This window comes from Macrobrachium rosenbergii, chromosome 21, assembly GCF_040412425.1.
Source record: "Macrobrachium rosenbergii isolate ZJJX-2024 chromosome 21, ASM4041242v1, whole genome shotgun sequence".
NCBI lineage: Eukaryota > Metazoa > Arthropoda > Malacostraca > Decapoda > Palaemonidae > Macrobrachium > Macrobrachium rosenbergii.
The window spans coordinates 57,285,926-57,309,314 of NC_089761.1; the positions used below are offsets into that span (position 1 = coordinate 57,285,926).

The 23,389-nt window shown below is 34.4% G+C and overlaps 3 protein-coding genes across 3 annotated transcripts; all 3 read right to left on the reverse strand.

Moving 5' to 3' along the window:
• Positions 1-9,270: 9,270 nt before the first annotated feature.
• LOC136849618 (pro-resilin-like) lies at positions 9,271-11,072 on the reverse strand. Its single transcript, XM_067122924.1, has 4 exons — positions 10,921-11,072; positions 10,355-10,447; positions 10,104-10,241; positions 9,271-9,993 (listed from the first exon to the last, which is right to left on the reverse strand). The coding sequence occupies exons 1-4, from the start codon at positions 10,930-10,932 to the stop codon at positions 9,871-9,873; spliced, it is 366 nt and encodes a 121-aa protein (XP_066979025.1). The 5' UTR covers positions 10,933-11,072; the 3' UTR covers positions 9,271-9,870.
• A 3,955-nt stretch (positions 11,073-15,027) lies between these two features.
• Positions 15,028-16,644, reverse strand: LOC136849619 (pro-resilin-like). The gene is made up of 4 exons (XM_067122925.1): positions 16,605-16,644; positions 16,284-16,364; positions 15,336-15,473; positions 15,028-15,226 (listed from the first exon to the last, which is right to left on the reverse strand). The coding sequence occupies exons 1-4, from the start codon at positions 16,614-16,616 to the stop codon at positions 15,101-15,103; spliced, it is 357 nt and encodes a 118-aa protein (XP_066979026.1). The 5' UTR covers positions 16,617-16,644; the 3' UTR covers positions 15,028-15,100.
• A 4,310-nt stretch (positions 16,645-20,954) lies between these two features.
• LOC136849620 (adult-specific cuticular protein ACP-20-like) lies at positions 20,955-22,508 on the reverse strand. The gene is made up of 4 exons (XM_067122927.1): positions 22,467-22,508; positions 21,563-21,679; positions 21,282-21,419; positions 20,955-21,165 (listed from the first exon to the last, which is right to left on the reverse strand). Exons 1-4 carry the CDS (start codon positions 22,476-22,478, stop codon positions 21,040-21,042), a joined length of 393 nt encoding a protein of 130 aa, XP_066979028.1. The 5' UTR covers positions 22,479-22,508; the 3' UTR covers positions 20,955-21,039.
• Positions 22,509-23,389: the final 881 nt, after the last annotated feature.

The following is a 23,389-nucleotide window of genomic DNA, read 5'->3' on the forward strand; positions in this document are numbered from 1 at the left end:
TTAACACCTGCATATAACTTATTGTTGGCAATAAATTAAAGGCATATGTTGAATTCTTAGAACGGTGTACAACCATTCACATTGATGTGTTATTTGAAAATTGTGTATTCAAGTGTAAACAATAGTAATAGAGTAATGCTAATCATTCTGTACGTATGCATAAACTTAAACCTCATAATGTTTCAACCTTTTTACTTTATTTCGTATTTTCGTCGAAGTTGTCTCCAATTATAAACTCATTCAGAAAAACGTTTTACAACGAACGAAATGCGTAACGAAATCAAGAGGTAAATTGATAGCATCTGCGAATTCTGCAGCCAAGTTGTGACAGTTCTTTTTCCAGCTTGAAAACATTTTCCCCCATTGTTTTAACTTGCCAATGAAATGGTTTTGAGGGCGTCATTGATTTATTATCGCCGTTGCTGATTGTACCTGCCGATGAGTCATCTCCTGCTGGGACGGATGACAACCTGTCTGTACTGCCTCCTCAAGATGGTCATCGTCAGTATCTGCCAAACTTTCAGTGAAGTCATTTTTTCCCTTCTACAGCATTGCTAAAAGACACTTTTCGCTGTAGTGACTCATCGTCATTATCATGAGAGGAAGTTTGCTTGTCAAGTAAAGAATGAAATGTGTCGTCTATTAAGCTGCCTCCTTTGCGGTTGCTTTCCATGTTGTATTTTAATCCCATAAAAGTGCTATTCATCCCTGAAAGGTGAGATCTAACTCAGTGCTTCATTGCTACTGTCGATGGATGCTGATAGCAAGCTTCCATTTGTCATTCACATGCAAAGTAATGGTCAAGCATACCTTGAAACAGTATATATATATATATATATATATATATATATATATATATATATATATATATATATATATATATATATATATATATATATATATATATATATATATATATATATATATATATATATATATATATATATATATATATATATATATATATAATATATATATATATATATATATATATATATATATATATATATATATATATATATATATATATATATATATATATATATATATATATATATGAGGTTTTGTGATGTATACACGCTTGACTTTTTCTGTTAAGATATATTAAGCTACAAATATCGCTCAATATCCAGTTCACTATATGATGGGTATAAATTTTACCCAAAGGGAATCATAATTGATAATATAGATATACTGAATTTTACCATTTCTAGCAGTTTTGACAAAAATTGTGAGGAAATCATCAGATTCCTTTTGAAACTGGTAAAGAACTCTACTTCCCATCACCCTTATCGAATTTGCCATTTGCACCATGCATTTAAGAATTTCATCCTGATGTTTCAAGTGCAACCCATTCGCATTCTTGTATAATTTTTTTTATCATACGGTACCCGAGAACTGAGAATGTCAGACCAGGAGTCTGCAGGCGAAATTAATCGACTTTGTGCTATCCCAGTCTTTATTTTGAAATGTTGTTAAGTTTCCAAAATATTTTGGTGATTTCCAAGTTGCTCTGGAAGTTAGTCGAAAAGCTAGCTCAACGTTGGAGGCCAGGTAAAGAGGGGAAAAAGAAATTACACTTTTCTCTATTAAGTACCTGTAAATTTTTTTACTTTGTCCCCTTCATGTTAAAGCTTTTCCAACATGCTCTCTCCAGTGAGTATTAACCTTTTCTGTTGAGAAGAACGCCACCTGTGAATATGGAAAATATTGCCAAAGGCGTTCCTTGTGAGACCAGTTGTGGAGGAGTAAGCATCTTGAAGTTCTTAGTCAAATGAAGTCTCCTTTTTCACTCATTTTTATTTTTCTTCGGCTTGCATCTCCCATTCTTGCTCCCACTTGGACTTCTCCTCATGCCCGTGTTCCCCTCTTTATTTCAAGTTAGCCTTTTCTCTTCTAAATGTTGCCCTTTCTTGTCTTCCCTTACCTTCTACTCCCTTTGTAATTTCCTAATTTCCATTTTAATTTGATATCGTTCAGCTCCTTCACAAGGCTTTTTTAATTGTCGCTAGAAGTCTTCGCTGGAGGATGGTCTGTCTTGCTCATAATCTTCCAAGCACTTCTGCAAAAAGCTTTTCTGTCCACGTTCCATTACTTTCTTTGCTATATTTATCGATAGGTTTTGATCTGTGGAAAAGATACAAAAGTTATGCTAGCTTGAGAAATTCGTAACGGCGTTTTTCAATTGTTTATACTAATACATCATAAACAACATTGTACTTTACAACGTGCAACCCCTACTAGAAATAAAAGAATTTTTTAAGCAGTATATTACTGTATATTTTCCCATATGAGTAATCAGCATGAGTGTTTGCTTGAGCGCCTGAATATGTGAATTCTAATACAAATCATTTACCGATGTCGTATTCCAGTTTGTAGCCTTACCTTGTGAGAGAGGTAATAACAACGCTGATTTACCACAGGTTCACCGAACAATTCATACTATAGGTTTCTTTCAAACGCAGCCTCTTCAAAATACAAACCACATATGATTTCATTATTAGGGTTGAAGAGATCTTTCCTTTTACTCAAATGTATCCACGTATTTTGTTTCCATGTGTTTTGGAAAGCTGTGAAAAGTTACTTCTTTCTTGTTACCTTTAAAGGAAAGCACCCGTATAAAGCGCAATAAGGAAGGATTTTAAATATATGTACAGATAGGTATATATAATGCTAACAATAAAATCAAATACTCAAGTAGTGACAGTAATAGCGACACGGAAGAGCTCTGCACTGTATACTAGCTTGTTTGTAAACAAAGGGCAGATATCGTGAGCAGTGGCTGGTAATCCATGGCTTCGGACTCCTGACATCATAATCCGACCTCGGGTTTCTCTTCGTCAAAGGATTACCTTGATTTGTAGCCTTTTATTAGACATACGAGAAGAAAAATATGGTCATAGTTTTAGATTAACTGAACAGTTCAGTGCTCTGGCTTTGACTGAATTCAATCGAAGCCCGTGATTAATGGACTTCAGGCATATTGCTCTCACGGGGAATTAATGGATGGAGGGTAGCAGTCGGAATGTGTCTGTGTGTATATGTAAACAAGGTTGTTGCGCCAGGGCACGGGCTCACGTTTTTATGTGTAGACGTCATTCTGTTTTTATTCAGTTAGGAACATAATCGGCGATATTTCTGTTATGTGTGTAAGCATATTTATGTGTGTATTTGTGTATAATATCCACTTTTTCACGTGACGCACATCAGTGGTAATGTAATTAACAGTTAAATGAGAGAATACATTTCTGCCATCGAGCAGGTTTGACCTTCCTTTTAAGATGCTCTAGAGTTACCAAATCACAGGAAAAAAATTTCCCTCCCACTTGGAAGTCAGTACCTTGTATTACTAACCTGCTGTAAATCATAAGAATATTTTCACAGAAAGCTCTTTTGCATGCCAGTATAGATACTAAAGTAAATGACTCTTTATTGTGATGTATATCATAGATAATGTAATTTGCAGTTAAGGGAGAGAATAAATTTTAAACCTTCTAGCATGTTTGAACTCTTATACAGTTTCTTGGAGTTACAGGCAGTCAACGTTGCTAACCACTTCACGCAGAAAAATTTTACCTACTCAGAAGTCAAAACCATTTGTGTACCTGTAATCTGTTACTTTTATAAAAGGCTCTCTTGCCCTTGCCCTCAGCTATAGATGACATTGTACAAGAGTCTGTATTTCACCCCTAAAGCAGGTTTGAACTTACATTCAAGATGTTACAGTAGTGAAATCTGTGAAAGTATGCTTAACACTAGTAGCAGTTATGCTCATACGTGGCACTAACTTCCGAGCGGAATAGAAATTATGGCTGAAGTATATTTTTTTCATTTTGCTGCCAGTTGCATTATCATGTACACACACACACACACACACATACACACAAAGAGAGAGAGAGAGCGAGAGACACACACACACACACACATTATAGTGTACTATGAATATACTTCTGTTTTTGCATGCCACGTCAGTTTTGCACATGCCACATTTATATATTCATGTATTAGCCCACAAAAAACCCACTAATATGGAACTCGTTTTTCCTAGGCAATTATACATAGTAAATGCCCCTGTCCTGACCAGGATCCGAACCTATGCCTCTTTTTGTGTTAAAAGATATCGCCCTACTTCCAAACGAAAAAAGACAGAGGTTGAAATCCTCACATCATGACCAGGATTCGAGCCTATAGCTGTAACTTATAACCCCAAAGAGACGTAGGTCCGAGTCCTGGTCATAGTAACAGGATTTATCGCATATAATTTCTTTAAAATGTAAGTTATTTTCGAAGCAAAAGGAAAAACGACGTCGATACAATCAGACATTTGTGTTATATATATATATATATATATATATATATATATATATATATATATATATATATATATATATACTGTATATATATATATATATATATATATATATATATACTATATATATATATATATATATATATATATATCTATGTGTGTGTGTATCTGTGTGTGTATGTATGTGTGTATTTGTAATAGTGACAATGCCCTCTCAACTTCTCGAATTCTTCACACTTTTAGGATACGCTTGTCACTACAAAGCTTTAGATCCAAATGCAAGAAGCATTCCTTGAATTTGGATCTAAGGCTTTGTAGTGACAAGCGAAGATAAAAATTGTGAAGAATTAGAGAAGTTAAGAAGGTATTGTGACTATTACAATTACATACGTATCTGGTTTATATATATATATGTATGTATGTATGTATGTATGTATGTATGTATGTATGTATGTATGTATGTATGTATGAGCTTTAAAATGTTTCCCTCATTCCAGCGCATTCCAACCATGCGAAACGTATTGGATTTTTAATTCAATGATCGGTAATTTTGTTGCTCGCATTGACCCATATCCGTTATGATATATCCTTTATGATGTTACCAAATACCAGTATTTGATATATCGAAATATTCGTTTTCAGAGAGATTATTTTTTGTCCTTCCCTTCCTGAAAGTGGGTTTCCTGCACCAAAGAACCCTCCTTGCTCTTCATTTGTGCTGTTTACACAATTTTCCTTGGTATTATGGCTGGACTGGTTGAGTAATTAGTTCTCGTTTGAGGAGAGTGACCTTTGGTATTATTATGATGAATTAATGCCGATGTAGACTACTTGTTTCTCTTTTAGGTCAATCTTCGCTTTACTTAAGAAGCATCACAGATTGCGAAAACCTTTGAGTTCTTAAAAAAAAAAAAAAAAAGGGGAGAGAATTCTGTGTGATCAGAATGTTATGATTTTAATCCAAATAGGGGTATCATTCCTCAATTGTATCATTGTTTTTATGTGTGTGTGTGTGTTAATGATTAATTTATTATCTTTATTGTTTACTTTTGGAAATTCTTAAGTATTTTTTCCAACATTACTTGATTCTTTGGTTATCAGATTCTACACTAACGAGCTAACGAGGTTACTTTTCCATGACCGAATTTCGCATACCTGGAATAGAATCCATTTACGGTAGTATTCTGATTAAAGTATGTAATTCTTCACTTATTCAGTAATATATTTTGTAGGATTTGCGCAATTAAGGGCAGCAAGAACCTTTTGATTTTTGTATTAGGATAATTATCATTTTCTTTTCATTATTCACTTAGTTTTTTCGGTGAATGGCGCTGTTTTCACCAGAAGAAATAATGATCCTTCTGTTTAGGAACATGTGAACTGAAATCGCATTAAGTTGGATTCTCTTGTTGTTTTCGTAAACATAAGTTGTTGAATAACTCATTTTTGGGGGGAGGGGAGGAGGAAGGTTTCCGCTGCTGATCATAATAAACTCGATTGTAATAGATAAGTAGCATTGCAGCAGAGAGCCTGAATGTGCTACTCGTTTCAAAGAGCGTTAGTATTCAACCTGTGTTGAGGTGCCGCGATGTCACACAACCCAGTACCATAGATGTTTCTATTCCCTAAACTGGAAATCTGTGAAACAAATGAATATCCTGGCGGTGTTGATGTTCATAAGTTTAAGGCAAGCTGTAATGCTTATTGCCAGTGACGTGCGTCGTTGTCTGACACATTTTTTTCACTTTTCTCAGTAGCTTTAGAAATACATATAGATTTAGTTGATTTATTATATATTTTTTTATTTGTTTATGTTATACCTGTATGATACTTTCCCTGCTTCCCTTCCTTTTTTTATATATTGGCAGTCTTCTTTATGAATGCTCCGTATGAAGTTCGGGAACCTTCTGGATCCTGTCAAGGAACAACAGTAATACTCTGGATGATGTGAACACTTATCCTTGCCTGTTTAATATCGTAACAGCGTGTTGGGTACAGATTGAGTTGTCATGGATAACACTGTGTATATCATATCACCAACACACACTCATGTATTTGTGTGTACAGTATACATGTAATATATATATATATACATATATATGTATGTATGTACATACACATACATATATATATTATATATATATATATATATATATATATACACACACATATATATATATATACAAACTGTATATATGTATATATATTATATATAATAATGTGTGTGTTTGTATATGATAAAACACGTACTTGTATCTGTTTGTTAAGCCGTTGGATCTCTGAGGTTTTCGCATTGATTTATTTCAGAGATCTTTCCTGTTAATGTTGTGTGATAAGACTACGCCTACCCACCAGTCGTCTTTTGTAATTAGAAGTGATATTTTGTGCACATTTTCTTCTCTGGCAAAGTTTTTATGTCCAGTCCATTATGACATGCTTCCGCTGTGAGAATGAAAGTGTTTGAAAATCATCAGACTTTAATAGACCCTCTATCCTGAGAGAGATTATTTCCAAAGAACTTTGTTGGCACAGTTCTCCTCGCCGATTTTATATGAATAAATAAATAAATAAGAATAAAAATAAATCGCACTTCTGATATAATTCCTTGACGGCAAATCAGGATTCCATTATTTTCGTCATTTCATAATTAAATTAAGAATTGTTTGTTAGAGTTGATAATATAATTTTGAAAGATTATTCAGTTTAAGATTTTACTTTTTTTCTGCAGTTTAGAATTGCAGCAGCTGAAATTTGTGCTACGTTATTTTGTAGACTCGGTTGGCACACGAATATGTTTACATTTATGAATATTTTTAGGCATATGTTGAAACCCTCTCGCAAAAGCTCACGCACACGCATACGGAATGTTATTTGCATTTTTTAAGTTTATGGTACACACTGTTCAAATGCTTGCAGGTTATATTTTGTTTTCCATTTATTAAATTTTAAAATAACATAATTATGTATCATTCATATTCGGCAAGGTACTAAACTATTTTCAAAATATAAAACAAGATACCTTTTAAATCGTTTAAAAGTTAGTTTACGAATTCAGGGTATTCTGTTGACTGCTCTGTTAGTATACTGTATATATATATATATATTATATATACTATATATATGTATATATATATATATATATATATATATATATATATATATATATATATATATATATATATATATATATATATATATATATATACACACACACACACACACACATATATATATATGGTTATGTATGTATGTAGCCTATGTAATGTGTGTGTGCATTTTTAAATCTTCGCCAGTGGCTAAATAACTAAGTATATTAATACATGAATTTATTCAGTAAATGAGTCGGCGGAATTGTTTGCACTATGTATTCACCCCTTTGGTTTCCCACTTTCCGTTTCTCCATTTTTGTCACTCTCCCCTTCCATGGAACACGTATTCCCCAAGAATGCTCATTCAGTCGTGCATTTATTTTCATTTTTTGCCTTTCTTTTCACCGCTCATGTCGTCCGCTTGCTGGAATAGCCTTTAGTTTCTAGAGATGATGCCTGAACATTTCGTTTTCTTGTTGCAGGCGATGATGGCTGTTAGGTCCAGAAGTTGAGTTTCAACTATTTGCGGCAGAGTACTTTGACGTTTTCTCTTCTCTCTCTCTCTCTCTCTCTCTCTCTCTCTCTCTCTCTCTCTCTCTCTCTCTCTCCAGCAGTTGGGACGTCCGTGATATGATGGTTTTTTAACGAGCGGTTTTTGTCCTTAGTATGAGCAGATACCTTCAATCATCTTTAAGTATTAATTCATCATATATTGTTTACTTTATATATATATGTATATATATATGTGTGTGTGTGCGTGTGTGTGTGTGTGACTGTGTGACTGTGCGTGTGTGGGTGCGTCACCTCAGTAATGAATACAACAGAATGTCTTTGACGGAGCTCCTGGCATTTTTCATCTCTCTTCGCGATCAACAAATAGTTGGAAGCATTTTCCTTCCCTGTCTCTGACTTGAAATGCATTTGGAAATAAAAACTCATCCGGTCTGTCTGTCTGTATCACATGTTCCTTTAACTCTAATTAGGGTAATTCCAGAAGTCTCCTTTTTTAAGGCAGCTGCTAATTAATTACGTTTTCCTTGTATGCAATTACCGCCCCGTGATAGATGAAACATTCGGATTTCTTTTCCTTCGGATTCACCTCGGATTGCGAAACTCGAACGAGAAAGGGATCAGCAGATCGTCCTTTCCGGGGAAAGGAAAACATTCCCTCATTTTTTGCCTGCGTGCTTTCGTCTTCCGTTATTTTGTCAGGTTGCGATTTTATGGATTTGTCCTTTGTGTTTTTAATCCTTTAATTGCTCGTATATTCCTTGTTATTTTCTGGGCTTTTATTTTTCCATTGTTTTTTTACCTATTCTCTCTTATATTTTAGATGGATTATATTTTGTCCGTGTCTTTTCTTTCTTTTTTCTATTTTTTTATGCAAAATCAGCAGAGATATTTTATTGTTGAATTAGTTAAATGTGAGGCTGATGAATTTAGTTCAGTAACAAGTCTAGATATTAAATCAGTTTTTTTAATACATGGCTGATTGTTCTTACGATTTGTGATAGGTTGGTAATATTCATTCATCATAATTATTGAACTGTAAACGAAAAGATGATTTTATTACTGAAATACCCTTGATTACTGAAAGCTTTCTGGTAAATCAAATATCAGCGATAGTGAGGTCAGATTTCTTCATACTGATGAGTAATGTGAGGTCTTTTATAATTGATATCGGTAAAATCTAAAATTGGACACATGTATGAAATGTTTTCATATACAGCATGGATAGATTTATCGGACAGAAATTTAAATTATCGTCAAAAAGGATTGCATCAGATAATTTCTGCCCACTCCAAGGTAATTGAGGTTGAAGTGATACACAAATTACATATATTTCTTTATTAATTAAATATTAAAGGCGGTCGGTAGACTGTGGTTAGTTTGTATCTTACTTTGGTTAGGTTGGACGCAAGTTCATAAAACTGCAATCTTAGTTGTATAGTAGCACAAGGTATATTGGAAATAAAAATGTGAACGCAAGAGGTGATCAAAGAATTCGGGCCCAAGATATCCAGGAAAAGAATAACACCAGTTAAGCTGGAGTGAACAGTATTTGCCTAATTTATAAAAACACTATTTTAATGAATTATAAAAGATTATGGATCATAAGTAGAAACTGTTATTGAAAATGTCAGCAAATGAGAAGAGGATTTAATGAATTATAAAAGATTATGGAACATGAGTAGAAACTGTTATTGAAAATGTCAGCAAATGAGAAAAGCATTGACACAAGTTGTAACAGGAAATCGTAGCACAGGTTTCAGTTGGCGGGGCAAAGACTTAAGCACAGGATAGATACTGTACAGAAGAATGAGAGAACCAGCAGAGGCACTGGAGAAACACTTCAAGGTAAGGTTACTGACGGTAAACTTTGTTATTGCCAGGCAGAAACGAAGGACAGTTAATTACAAAGCACTAGTGGCGGTTCGTAAGGAAATAATTCAGTGGGAGAAGTATGTTGTATCAGTGGTAGCCTCCCTTGTGATCGAAAACGACGGCAGGTCCGTAGTAGGATGGATGTTGAGCCTTTCCTTTGTAGCTGACGTGGGCGACGAAGCCTTTGTAGTGATCGGCTGAATATTTTACCTGTTGGCAGATAAAACACGGACGTCATTACAGTGTTAATTTACTATAAATGGCATCCACTGTAGTATATATGTAGTTATTTTAGACGGTCAAAATCGAGCAGAACTCACATGTTGTTTGCGTCCGTCGGGAAGAGCGACGGTGTAAGATCCATAAACGGCCTTTCCGTCCGACTTCTCATCATGATGGAAGTGGGGCCCCTTGTAGTCGCCGCTGACGTGGTAACCGTAGTAGTATGGCAGAGGTTCCTGTAGATGTTTGTTAGGTTTAGGAATTTTTACGCAGGATTATTTTTGTTGCATGAACTCATATAACCTAATCTATATTTATTGCACGATTTATATCATCATTTAAGTCTTACTCCGTAACCGTGTTTTCCTCCTCCATGTCCATAGCCTCCATCAGCTTCAGGGTCCGACAAAGCAACGCCGGCCACTGCCAGAACTACTACCACCTGGGAAAATATTTTCTGTTAATTTGTGAATTTGTTTGCGTGGACCAGAAAGTGTGCATGTGTATGTATGTATGTATGTATGTATGTATAAACATATGTATGTATATGTATATTTATATAGATATATATATATAGTTAAATATATGTATGTATGTCATATCATATACAGTATATATATTATATTTTTCTTGTTTGAAATACATACACATTATATATACACATCTGTATATATATACATATATATAAATATATATATATATATATATATATATATATATATATATATATATATATATATATATATATATATATATATATATATATATATATATATATATATATATATATATAAATATATATATATATATATATGTGTGTGTGTGTAAAACACTATTATTTAGTCAGATCCTGTCATCACAGCTCATTATCACAAAATATCCACAACGTGAACATGTAACAGCTTGGGAACTAACACTGTAAAACATCGTGATGGAAGGCGATATAAGAGAAGTCTTCACAGAAGCTGAAGCTGAACTGATACGTTGATTCCATTTCACGGATTATTTATATCGCGGGATTTTGTCTCCTGGCTGTCGCTGGGTCCCCGCCTCCAGTCCCTTTTTACCGTCACGTAGCATTCAGCTACACGGCAGCAATCGAAGAGAAATTCTTCACGTTTCTCCAGTGGTAAAATTGGGGCATCGGGTTAGTTCGGTAATAACAGAAACAATGAACGCAGTTGTGCGTTGAGAGCTTGGTTAATTGCGATATGTTTTACGACAGAGAGAGAGAGAGAGAGAGAGAGAGAGGTTTCAAATGGTTTTTAGCGAAAGTCATATTATTTCATACGTTTTATTATAATCAATTTTTTTTGTTTATCTCTCCCTATCGGTAACGATGGTTTAGGAATAAATTATTTACGGTTGATTTTATTACAGTTAAAAGGCTTGTTCCATAATAAGGCTGAATATTCATTAATATGTATATATATACATATATATCTGTATATATGTGTATATATATTTATTTATATATGTGTGTGTATATATATATGTGTAATATATATATATATATATATATATATATATATATATATATATATATATATATATATATATATATATTGTTCACAGAGGACCTCAGTGATACGGAAGGTTCAAAGGAAGAGATCCTTTATTTCCAGTCTTTCAGAGGATCGTTTGCTCCCGTCTTCATTATTTGGTTCCTTGAAGATGGAGGCAGACGAGCCCCTGAAAGCTCGCAATAAAGAATCTCCTCCTTGAACCTTCTGTATCTTTGAAGTCCTCTGTTAGAATAATAACTTTATATACAGTGAATTTGCGTTGTTTGAAGTACACACACACGCACACAAATATATATATATATATATATATATATATATATATATATATATATATATATATATATATATATATATATATATATATATATAGATGTAATATATATATAGTGTATAGTAAAGTGACCAGTATATTGTAATTATAATAGCCACAGTGTCCTAGTAAAAGTATATATATATATTATATATATATATACATATATATATATATATATATATATATTTATATGCATATATATATGATGTTTGAACCTTAGGAGAGCCTCATAGTAATTGAATAATATTATCAGCAACCATCCAGAAGTTTTATTTTCCGAGTAATACGTAATGCTAGTAACAGGTGTTCACTGTTAGTGTTCCATTTTAACCGAATTAAATTGAGAAAAATATCCAGCTGTTTATGATAGGAAATTTAAAGAAAATGTTTTTTTTTATAAAGGAAGCTCGAATTACTTCCGCTTGGATAACGCTGGGTTTTTCATTCAGATTTAATATTTCCGACCTAATTATAAACTTCATTGTTTTTAATTAATGGCGTTCAAAGTTATATAAGTATTTGTTTGAAATGATGGCAAATAGCTAATATTTCTCAGTATTATTAATCTTGTTATTGTAAAAAAATGTATATTCCATATTCTATAGTCCATGCGTTAATTATTTTTTTTATTATCATTGAGAGTTTTCACTAGGGCACTGAGTTGAAATTCGTAACTTTCAAGATAATGATGTATATCGTTAAATCATAACATAGGTGTACACTGAGAACCATGAAGAGTTAGAACATCAGTACTTGCATTACCATCATCGCCTCCATCGCCGGGGACGCAAAGAACCGTTTGAAATTCCGCCACACAAGTCTTCCCTGTGCTTTCGCCTCCGGCATCTGGCGTCATAGGTCTGGTTTTTCAACTTTCCTAGTGCACTTAGGCACCAAGCTGACACTAGCACCTACACCAGACTACTGATGTACATGTCCAAACCGTCTCCATCTCCTTGTCATTATTTTCTTTTCTACACTTGTAATTTCCTTTATGATATCATTTGACACTCGTCATTTTGTGATTCACGCCCGGTATGTAATTTTCAAATCTTATTCAGCGCACCCATTGAGTGATTTTCCTGTGGAATGATGATGGTATAATCCTAAATTCAACGTACACTAGTAAAAATAACAACAATGATAATATGAATTAAAGTTTAAGTTCGAAAACTAGCTAGTCGTCGGTCCATAGATGTGAATTTTTACATCATGCGTTTTTTCAGAAGAATTAAAAGAACTGTCTAGGGTTCTGAATAATTCCACGACCTGTCTGATTTAATTTTTTGTTCCTTGTAACTAAGGCTTGTGAGGTGTGAGATGAATAGTTGACCTTACCCTAAGGGGAATGGAATTTCAATGGAAACGAGGTGACACTGTTTGAATTTAAAGTGCGATGAAGTATAATTGGATTAAGACGAACATATGCTAGGTGAATTTGAATGAGGAAACACTTCCGAAATTAAGGGGCAGGAATGCGTTGGATGCTATTATGTCGAAGGAAGATATTTATATATTAAAAAGATATAATAATTAAATTTGGAAGAAGGAAGAAAGCTAAACGCTGAGGGCTACTATGTGAGGCCAAGAAGAATAAAGTTGTCAGATTTGGTGAATTTGAAGTAATGCAAAGGGAAATTTTAATTTGAGGTATGAAAGTGAAGATTCATTTAGCAAATTTCAGTTGAAGAGTGAAAGGTCATTAGGTGAGCTCCGAACTAGACAGCGTTAAGATGGACGTATACCGGGAGATTGTATATATTTGATAATAAACAAAATTATGACCTCTGACTTTATATTCGATAATTTGGAAGAGAATGTTGATATATACATTTTGAATGTTTGTTCCATATCCATAAAAATTATTTTGGAAATGTGCAGGCCTCTTGAAATATTTATTTATTTGTTTAAAAAATTGTATGCAAGATTTTTGCTTATCACGCTTAAAGGAACACGCTGATAATACATGCTTTGTTATTCCTTCCAGGCTATTGTCATTTGCATGTTATGCGATTTCCGTAATACTTTAATGGTTGGAGCTTACTTATTATTGAAGCATTGATGAGCGTAAAGCCATTAGGCATTGATCCTAATTTGTTTTATGCTCGAACTCCATCAGATTTATGCAGGTTTAATGCCCATTTGCATTTATTCTCATTCATTGTGGACAGTTTTTTTTTAATTAATGAAGTTAGTATATTTGGTAGTTTGTAAGAGGTGTTTACTTGTTTTTAAATGTCAAAATATCATTTACGCAGTTTTTATGGACTTACTTTCTTTTTATAAAGGCTGCTGTGGTATTAAAATATAGTTTGTTTTTATATCTCTCTCTGCTTCCATGTATATCATGTTATTTAAGAGGGGGAGCTCCGTAGAACTATTCAGGTCGCATAAATTCTTAAGATTCTGGGAACGCTTTCATATATTTCGTAAAATGAAATGAAAGTGAACCGTATGGCAGTGCTAAAGTTTGAAAAATTTGCCATAATGACGTCTATGCCAGAAAACTCCTAAGAACCGAAATGCAGTCGAGTATGAAAGGATGGTCTGTGGATTGACACTTTCAGGTTCTTTAGGTAGTTCATATTCTGCACTATATAGACAGCCCGTAGTTGACTGAATACTTAATCAACCAGTATTCAAATTAGCTGACCAAAAGGTTAAAATTTGTAGAAAACTTAGATCATGATTTTTGCTAGCGAATTCGTTCTAAATTCAAATTTATTCTTTTATTCAATCAATAGCATTTCCATGAGACATTAAAAGGATTTTGTAGAGCACAGTGAAGAGTATTTTCTCCTTTTATTTATGAGTACGTACCGTATATACCTTAACTATTCACGGCACATACTTTTGCATTATGTACAAACGGTATCAACCGAATGGAACTGGCACCCAAGTTTTGGAAGCGTGAGAATTGTCAACTTGTAAGGTTTTCCATTGGATTTCGGTTTTTCATTTTGATGTATCAGGTAAATTTAAGAAATTCTATTTGCAGATTTGATACATTGTTGTCATTTTTACGCCTAACCTTCATGGCACTGTTGAAAGAAGCAACAAATGACATTGCCATTCAGCGCAATTATAGAACGGCAATAAAATTTACATTAGTTTCATATAAATTTCGTTTCACCCGGATAGTTTCGTGAATGAGTGGCAGTTTCTTAACTGGATTTTATTTACAGAGAATATAGTCTTAAATACAGAATAGAGATTCCAAGTTGGAACCCAGAATTTAGGGAAATATTTTGATATTTCAGTGGTAGCCTCCCTTGTGATGATCGAAAACGACGGCAGGTCCGTAGTAGGATGGATGTTGAGCCTTCCCCTTGTAGCTGACGTGGGCGACGAAGCCTTTGTAGTGATCGGCTGAATATTTTACCTGGCAGAGGATGGGATCATTAATCATAAAACAGTCTTTGTTATAATCTATAATTGATTTGGGTATCAAAGCGAATGTTTTAACAATAAAATAGGGGAGTGATACTCACGTGCTGTTTTCGCCCGTCGGGTAGGGCGACGGTGTAGGATCCGTAAACAGCCTTTCCGTCGGACTTCTCGTCGTGGTGGAAGTGGGGTCCCTTGTAGTCACCGCTGACGTGGTACCCGTAGTAGTATGGCAGAGGTTCCTAGAAGCCCCGAAAACAATGATATTAAAAACTCATCGTGCTTATGTTGAACTTAATTGTGCATTGTGTACCAGGTAATTAGTCAAATGTGAAGGGGAAGGGATTGGATCAAAAATATGGAGAGGCTCTGAATGACCTCATAGGTCCCAGCGCTTGGCTTTAGGCCTAAAATTTATATTCCATTCCATTCATTCTGAAAGAGTTGCATAAAATTGGAGGGTAGAACTTTCCGAGGACGTCTCTGTGACTGGAAAACGATGTGTAGCGAAGAAATGTGTATGAATGCTTGTATGTCTGTGTGTGTATGTATATATATATATATATATATATATATATATATATATATATATATATATATATATATATATATATATATATATATATCCTTAAATGAAACAGTTGTTACTTTCACAAATGTATGAAAAATGATTTACCATACATAAAACTTATAATTAGTTGTTTCATACACCCACAGAAGGCTCTTTAGAAGTGTCCCTATGTCTCATATACAAGCAGTGTACATACTGTATATGCATTCATATATATACACACACACACACACACACACACACACACACACACACACACACACACACATATATATATATATATACTGTATATATAATGTGTATTATGTATGTATATATGTATGTATGTATGTATGTATGTACTGTTCCGCGCGCGTGTGGTAATATGAACAAGGCAGTTTTATGTATCATGTATGAATATGTCATACACGTAACTTGTACGTTTGTGTTATTGTGCCCTTTAAGAAAACACGTAATTATAAACAAGATCTCTTTAGCTTACCCCATACCCGTGCTTTCCTCCTTTTCCGTGTCCATCTGGATTGGCAGCAGCCATGCATGCCATAGCCAGGATTGCTAGTACCTAGAGGGAAAGATAATTTTAGTTGTCATTTATTTTTCTGGAAGTAGCTCTAATTTTCACTGTGGTGTCTGACTAATAATGCAAGAGCAAAATTAATACTCATTTAGATGTGAAACTGTACAATGTTGTGTTGGTTATATTTTGTGTGCGAATACTTTTATATAAGTCAATCACTGTAACCGTTATGCAAGTAAAATCACAACACTGCACATGGTTGGCATTAGACTTTCAGGAACTGACACTGTAAAACATCGTGGTTTCAGTTGGCACTCGTGTCCTCTTCGTTGTAGCCGAAGTTGAATTGATGTTACCGTATGTGTTTACACTATATATATGCTCTCCAGAACTCAGAGGGAGAGAGGAAAATAGAAAGAGTAACTTTGCACGTGGCGCTACTAATGCTCACGTTTAATACGTGGTCTTAGGTTGTCAGAGATTCATGCACGCTTGATTGTGTGTTCATTTCTAACGTATATCGCGTTTTTTATCGCACCTGATCGAAAGTAATAAGTTATAAAGCGGCACACATCCTGTTTAATTGATGCAACATATCACGGTCGGAAATAAACTGACATGAAGAGCTGGAAAATCCATTTTCATTTATTCAAGATTTAAAAATAGGGATTGTACCACACGGCACGTGTAATTTGCGGGCATTTGCTCTGGGGCAGTTTTGATGACGGTTTTGAAAATAGAAAACCAAGAAACATTTTCCATTTTGTTTGATTGATTTGAATGTCCGGCGTCCCTTTTTGTTGCTTAATCTTTGGGTTTAAGGTGAGCGTCACGCGAAAATCTCTTATTTTGCAATATTGTGGGCCTGCGCGGGTTTTTATGATAAATGGGTTTCATACATCATTTGGGATTAATTGCAAAGCGCTGGATAGTGTAGTGTCTGTGTGTGTGTGTGTGTGTGGGTGTGTGTGTGAGAAAGAGAGAGAGAGAGAGACTAGATATATATTTTCTTCACTTGCTTGTACATTGATATTTTTTTAACGCTACTTTTGATGGAAGCCAGATGATGAATTAGTAGTTTCTTCCTTATAACTCTGTATGTATTTCCTCGAAATTGACATAACAGAATTGATAGTGAAATCTTTGAGGCGAGTTAGTTTTAGTTTTGAATAAATCACTGATCTAAGAATAAATATATCTATCTATCTAATATATATATATATATATATATATATATATATATATATATATATATATATATATATATATATATATATATACATACTGTGTACATTAGACTTTGCAACATACGAGTGTGCAAGTGATACCACCAAAACCAAATTACAAGTAAAAAGAATTATTTTTGTTTAAATGAGAGTGTTAACTTTTCGTATTTTATTGTCTCATTAATATCAGTGTTATATAGGCACTGTATAATTGAGGCTTTTTAAGATTCTTGTGGCTCCTCATGTTCGGCCTGTTCTTAGGATCTGCAAGTATGCTAAAATGTGTAGAATTAGATAAATGAAAAGAGAAACGAAACAGTCTGAGCCTTTATATTACGATTATGTGGTGTTGATTCAGTAACATTTAGTTTAGGTTGAGTAATTCATATGGTAACGGAAAGGATTTATTTATTCATCAAAATTTAATGAAGGACTTCAAAGTGTCGAGGTGTTTATTCACTTACATTTAGGAACTTATGCATAGAACAATTATCTTTGTTAACGGAAGATATTTAACGATGATGCTACGTTACCATCTCAAATTCTAGTTCTGTATGAAAATGATTGAACCCCATGTTGAAGTTTAAATTCAAAATATCAGTCGTAAATGCAGTAGATTTAACCTGTCATCCCGAGATTGGGACATTCATCGCTTTTTTTTTCTCGTATTTTTTAATGTCCAGAATATTCAGGTGGTTTCAAAGCCCAGGGCGGGATTTTTTATACATTTTTTCATTCCATTTTTTTTCTTTTACTTTTTAACCTTACGTAAGATTCTGTATTTTTTCCGTGAATGGAAAAAACAATAGCATTGCAGTTGCAGGAAATAACATGGTAGAGGAAAAAGGTAGAGAAAGGGAGGGATAAGAAAAATTGTCGGATTTACAAAAATAAAGAAAAATTGGGAGAGAAAAGAGCATTTTTATTCGGGTATTTTTTTTTTTTAACTCAGATCCGGGAAACTTTTTCTCCTTTCGGAATTAGTTGAAGGGTAACTGTAGTTTGTTATTACAATCCACAATAAATTGTTGCATTTTTTAATTTTTCCCTAGTTTTTCGATGAGGCGTTATTTACATTTCTTTAATACTTGTAAATCCAGTAAAATTGCTTTGGTTGATAACAAATAAAAGCACCTGATCTTATTTTTGTTTATCTTCTGCATATTCACAGTGTATGCGTTTGCATCCTTTATGTGTGTGCGTGTGCGCGCGCGAGCGCGTTTGTGTGCGTTGGGATGTGTGTGAGTATGCACGCGTTCATAAAAAGAGAGAAATTTTTTAGAAAGAAAGTTATCTGATGAAGATTTGCACAAAACAGTATTTATTTATTAATGTTGGTTACTAACGCAGTATTTACGTAATCAGTTCTTCTTAATTAATTCCTTAAATATTTCAAACACGTGATAAATTAGGAGTGCTTTTAATGTTAAGGAAAACAGTTAGGCATTAATAATCCCCTCTCTCTCTCTCTCTCTCTCTCTCTCTCTCTCTCTCTCTCTCTCTCTCTCTCTCTCTTCCCGCGCGCTTGCGCATTCAGAAACTTTTGATCTTCACTCGAAGGAACAGGATTAATATTTTTCTCACATGTCAGTATGTGATGCAAGATTAATTTAGCATTTTGTAAGGATCTCTAATGGAGTTGCTTTTGAAAGCTCGGTAAGGACATAGGCAGGCTGCTTACTGCTCGGCGATTGTTGAAAGCGCTCCATCGAGCTGTATTCACGGGTTCCATTATGGTCTTATTATCAGTTTTAGATTCTTATTACTTTCTTTAATATTTGTTTTGTGGTGAACAATTAACATACTTAAGAAAAATACTTGAATTGTTTTGCACTGACTTGAAGTGTTACACCATTCCGCCACCTCGTGCTCTGCCTGCCTGGTGCATTTCATTTACTAAGCTGACATATTCGTCGGGTCACAGTCATTTGTAGGCTGCTTATTCAATTAAGTAAATACAATTTAATGGAAATAGAATGCATTACTTTCCCTACTAAAGGAATGAATATATTCCATGTCAGATGGAACACAGACTCAGGGATACGATATCCCCTTGCTGAAGAAAAGGACAGGTTATTACTTTGAACTACAGAAACTCCAGCAGACATTTCCTTGTTAAGATTGTTAAGATTGTTGAACATTAGAGGAACTAATAAATGTTACGAATAAGTTTATGTTTTGCAGAAAGTTTTTTATGAATTAAATATTTATGTATGATACCAGACTGGGCTATCCTCCGAAAACTGATAAATTTAGATAGCATTTACATTAAGTCTCTTTGGTAGATAGCATTTACATTAAGTCTCTTTGGTGTATGTGAATAGAAAATTCTGATTAATCACTGGGTTACCTGTCAGGTATTCTGGGGAAGAGGGAAACTGCGTCAATTAGTCGAGCATTGTCTTCATTTCTTGGTAAAGAAACGTTGTGCTCCTAATTCATTTACGTTATAAAGAATGTGCGGCCTTACGTTAGCCATCTGGTAAGCATGGCGAGTCTTGTCCTTATAGTGTCTAATACAAAAATTTGCTGTTAATTTCAAGCAATTTAGAGGAGGAATTAGTTTCTTCTTCCAGCTGCTTCACTGAGTTGCATCGGAGAATGTAGAGTTACTTTAAGTCATTTCTTTCGAGAAAAGTGGGTTGTTTTAATTCAAGTTTGATAGATCTGGCTAAATAATTAATTGTCTCACCCGAACTAGGAATGAAGGAAACATGAAATAAGGAGCAATTTTTCAACTCCAAATGAAACGACAGACAAAAGGTAGAGGGCTTTTAAAATGGAAGGCAAAATGAAATGCAGGGAAGAACTATGATACTTTGCGTCTGAAGGAAAGGTTTTGTTACCGAATCCACCAATCCGGATACTTGTTGGTCCCCACTGAGTGATTGTGTGGAAGTGGTGGGTTAGCAGGTGCTACATGATGACCTCTTGAGAAAATAAAGGACTCCTCCCCAACGGAGCACTCTTCTCGACATGATTGCGTAGAGGAGGAAATGAAATTTTTCTGTACAGTTATTTTAGCAAATATTGGTCGTTCCATGTTGCGCTAAAAATAATGTTTTATGCTTCACTTCATCTTACAGGCACGTGCCAATCAACCGCTCTTTTACACCAATATAAAACGGAGAGAGTTATCTAACCATTTCTTCAACCATATTGGCCCTCCCATACTGATGAAAGGGCATATTTTTGTTTTGTTTCCTTTCCTGCTTTTGCTAGCCTTTCACACATTTCCCATTCCATGGTAATAATATCAACTCCTATGCTACGGCATATTTTACGTTGTTCTGCATTTGCATATCGCTCTATAGGAATATTCTCACCTTTGATATGTCTTCGTAAACTCGGAATGAAATAGTCATTTCACACCTACACGAAGGGTTGTGAGTAAATAAATGTATTTTACTTGTATGTTTTATATACATATTTTGGAATACAGGTAAAGGACTATGAAAACAGAAATGTTTTCGTAACAGGAATATGCATAAACGTTAGTGGTAGCCTCCCTTGTGATGATCGAAAACGACGGCAGGTCCGTAGTAGGATGGATGTTGAGCCTTCCCCTTGTAGCTGACGTGGGCGACGAAGCCTTTGTAGTGATCAGCAGAGTATTTTACCTGAGGATAAAACATACAAATAATTTTTAAGATCAATCGTCAAAATGATATATAAAATTAGTTTTTAAACTGACATTTCACAACATTGTGCATTAAAGTTTGAACACCCAACTTACATGTTGCTTCCGACCATCGGGGAGAGCAACTGTGTATGATCCATAAACAGCCTTTCCATCGGATTTCTCGTCGTGGTGGAAGTGGGGCCCCTTGTAGTCACCGCTGACGTGGTACCCGTAGTAGTATGGCAGAGGTTCCTGGAAGAAGATTCGAAAAGTCGTTATAGCAGATGTGACCTAAAAGTCTAAGAGATTATTTACCATTTCTCCACTTTGCGTTTGCTATTTTCTCAGAAGTTTTCTGACGACAAGGTCAGCAAAAAGAGGCTAAATTTGATTACCCCATATCCATGCTTTCCTCCTTTTCCATGTCCCCCGTGACCATGCCCCCCGTGACCATGTCCGTAACCGCCTGGGTTGGCCTGGATGATGGTGGAGACAGCTAGGATTACGAAGACCTAAAAAAATAATTGTGAATGGATAATATATGCTGTGTACACACACACACACACACACACACACACACACACACACACACACACACACACACACACATATATATATATATATATATATATATATATATATATATATATATATATATATAGAATTACTAAAAGGACCTCATTCAAACTGAATGGTATCTAATGCTTGATAATGTGGACTGTTTGTCCAAGAAAGCTTGTAACTTTTGAATAAAAATTCATTAGATACCATCCAGTTTGAATGAGGTCCTTTAGTAATTCTACTAATACACAGAACAATTGTGTATGTGATAAAGTTAATATATATATATATATATATATATATATATATATATATATATATATATATATATATATATATATATATATATATATATATATATATATATATACATTCACACTTTCTGGCCTCTTTCACTGAAACAAACATACGTGAACACACACACACACACACACACACACACACACACACACACATATATATATATATATATATATATATATATATATATATATATATAGAGAGAGAGAGAGAGAGAGAGAGAGAGAGAGAGAGAGAGAGAGAGAGAGAGAGAGAGAGAGAGAGAGAGTCATTTGCTTTAACACCTACAGAACCAAACACTTGCAAATTTGGAAATGTTGTACTTAGTGCTGCATACACTTATTCCATTGTTATGTCCATTTTACCACTGGAAGTATACGTGTCACATTTTGAGTCGACGCAAAACCGAAATGTTGAGCACGTTGAAGGATAACTCACTTTGGCAAACATTGCAGCTCTCTGGTTTGTGGGAGTCCTTTGGTAAAGTCTGGAACTTGACTGCCACTAGCACTTTCATTGCTCATTATATATACTACTTTTGTCTGAGCTTCGGTGGAGCCAGTTCGAAACTTTCTATCACATAATTTTGAATCATATTAAACTAGTTATGAAGTTCTGCTCACGTTGTAAAGAAGCCTTTTTTTCCAGTTCGTGATGCAGAATTCAATGATGCTGAAAGACATGCGTTTAGCTTTGGTGGTCTTTCATGTGAAAGTTTTTTTCACTTCTCTCTTCTGGTACACTTTTCCGCTCTCTCTCTCTCTCTCTCTCTCTCTCTCTCTCTCTCTCTCTCTCTCTCTCTCTCTCTCTCTCTCTCTCTCGTTCAAGTTCTTGTGTGAAGAAGAGAGAAACAATACGAGTGCCTAGTGAACGGAACAGAATATTACTCGTACTTGAATAGAAGCAGGAAGTACTAAAAAGTTGAAAGCAATACGAGATGAAAAAGTAAAGTAGTAACGAATTGTTAAGCAGATATTAGGTAGCTATTTTATGACAAAGATAACCTTTGCAGTATATACTGATATTCTTATCTTGCAAAATTCAGCTTTTCTTTTCAAGTAAGTAACTTTAGAGAATTATTCAAGTAATTTTTCTTTGTAAGATTTAATAAGGGTTTATTTGATATCAATATTTACAGTCCTGTAAAGGCTATGACGAGAGCTGAATAGGATATGTAATAAAACTGGATTTTGTTATTATGAATGGTAAAGTCAGTTAAGAAATGTTCTCCGAGCGAATTTTTGTGTGACTCATTTAATTTTCTAGGCTAGTCCTTGATTGTAAGTGCGTTTCTCGCATTACTTTTATATTTCTGTTGACCCTACGTTATTAATGTAGTGGTTACCGGAATATCTAAACAT

What these genes read in the sequence shown, in the direction of transcription:
- LOC136849618 (XM_067122924.1), bottom strand. An exon ending in GAGGAAAACACGGTTACGGA is followed by an intron (nt 10,242 to 10,354) that starts GTAAGACTTAAA and finishes AAACATCTACAG; the next exon opens with GAACCTCTGCCATACTACTA. An exon ending in CCGACGGACGCAAACAACAT is followed by an intron (nt 9,994 to 10,103) that starts GTGAGTTCTGCT and finishes ATCTGCCAACAG; the next exon opens with GTAAAATATTCAGCCGATCA.
- LOC136849619 (XM_067122925.1), bottom strand. An exon ending in GAGGAAAGCACGGGTATGGG is followed by an intron (nt 15,474 to 16,283) that starts GTAAGCTAAAGA and finishes CGGGGCTTCTAG; the next exon opens with GAACCTCTGCCATACTACTA. An exon ending in CCGACGGGCGAAAACAGCAC is followed by an intron (nt 15,227 to 15,335) that starts GTGAGTATCACT and finishes ATCCTCTGCCAG; the next exon opens with GTAAAATATTCAGCCGATCA.
- LOC136849620 (XM_067122927.1), bottom strand. An exon ending in GAGGAAAGCATGGATATGGG is followed by an intron (nt 21,420 to 21,562) that starts GTAATCAAATTT and finishes ATCTTCTTCCAG; the next exon opens with GAACCTCTGCCATACTACTA. An exon ending in CCGATGGTCGGAAGCAACAT is followed by an intron (nt 21,166 to 21,281) that starts GTAAGTTGGGTG and finishes TTTTATCCTCAG; the next exon opens with GTAAAATACTCTGCTGATCA.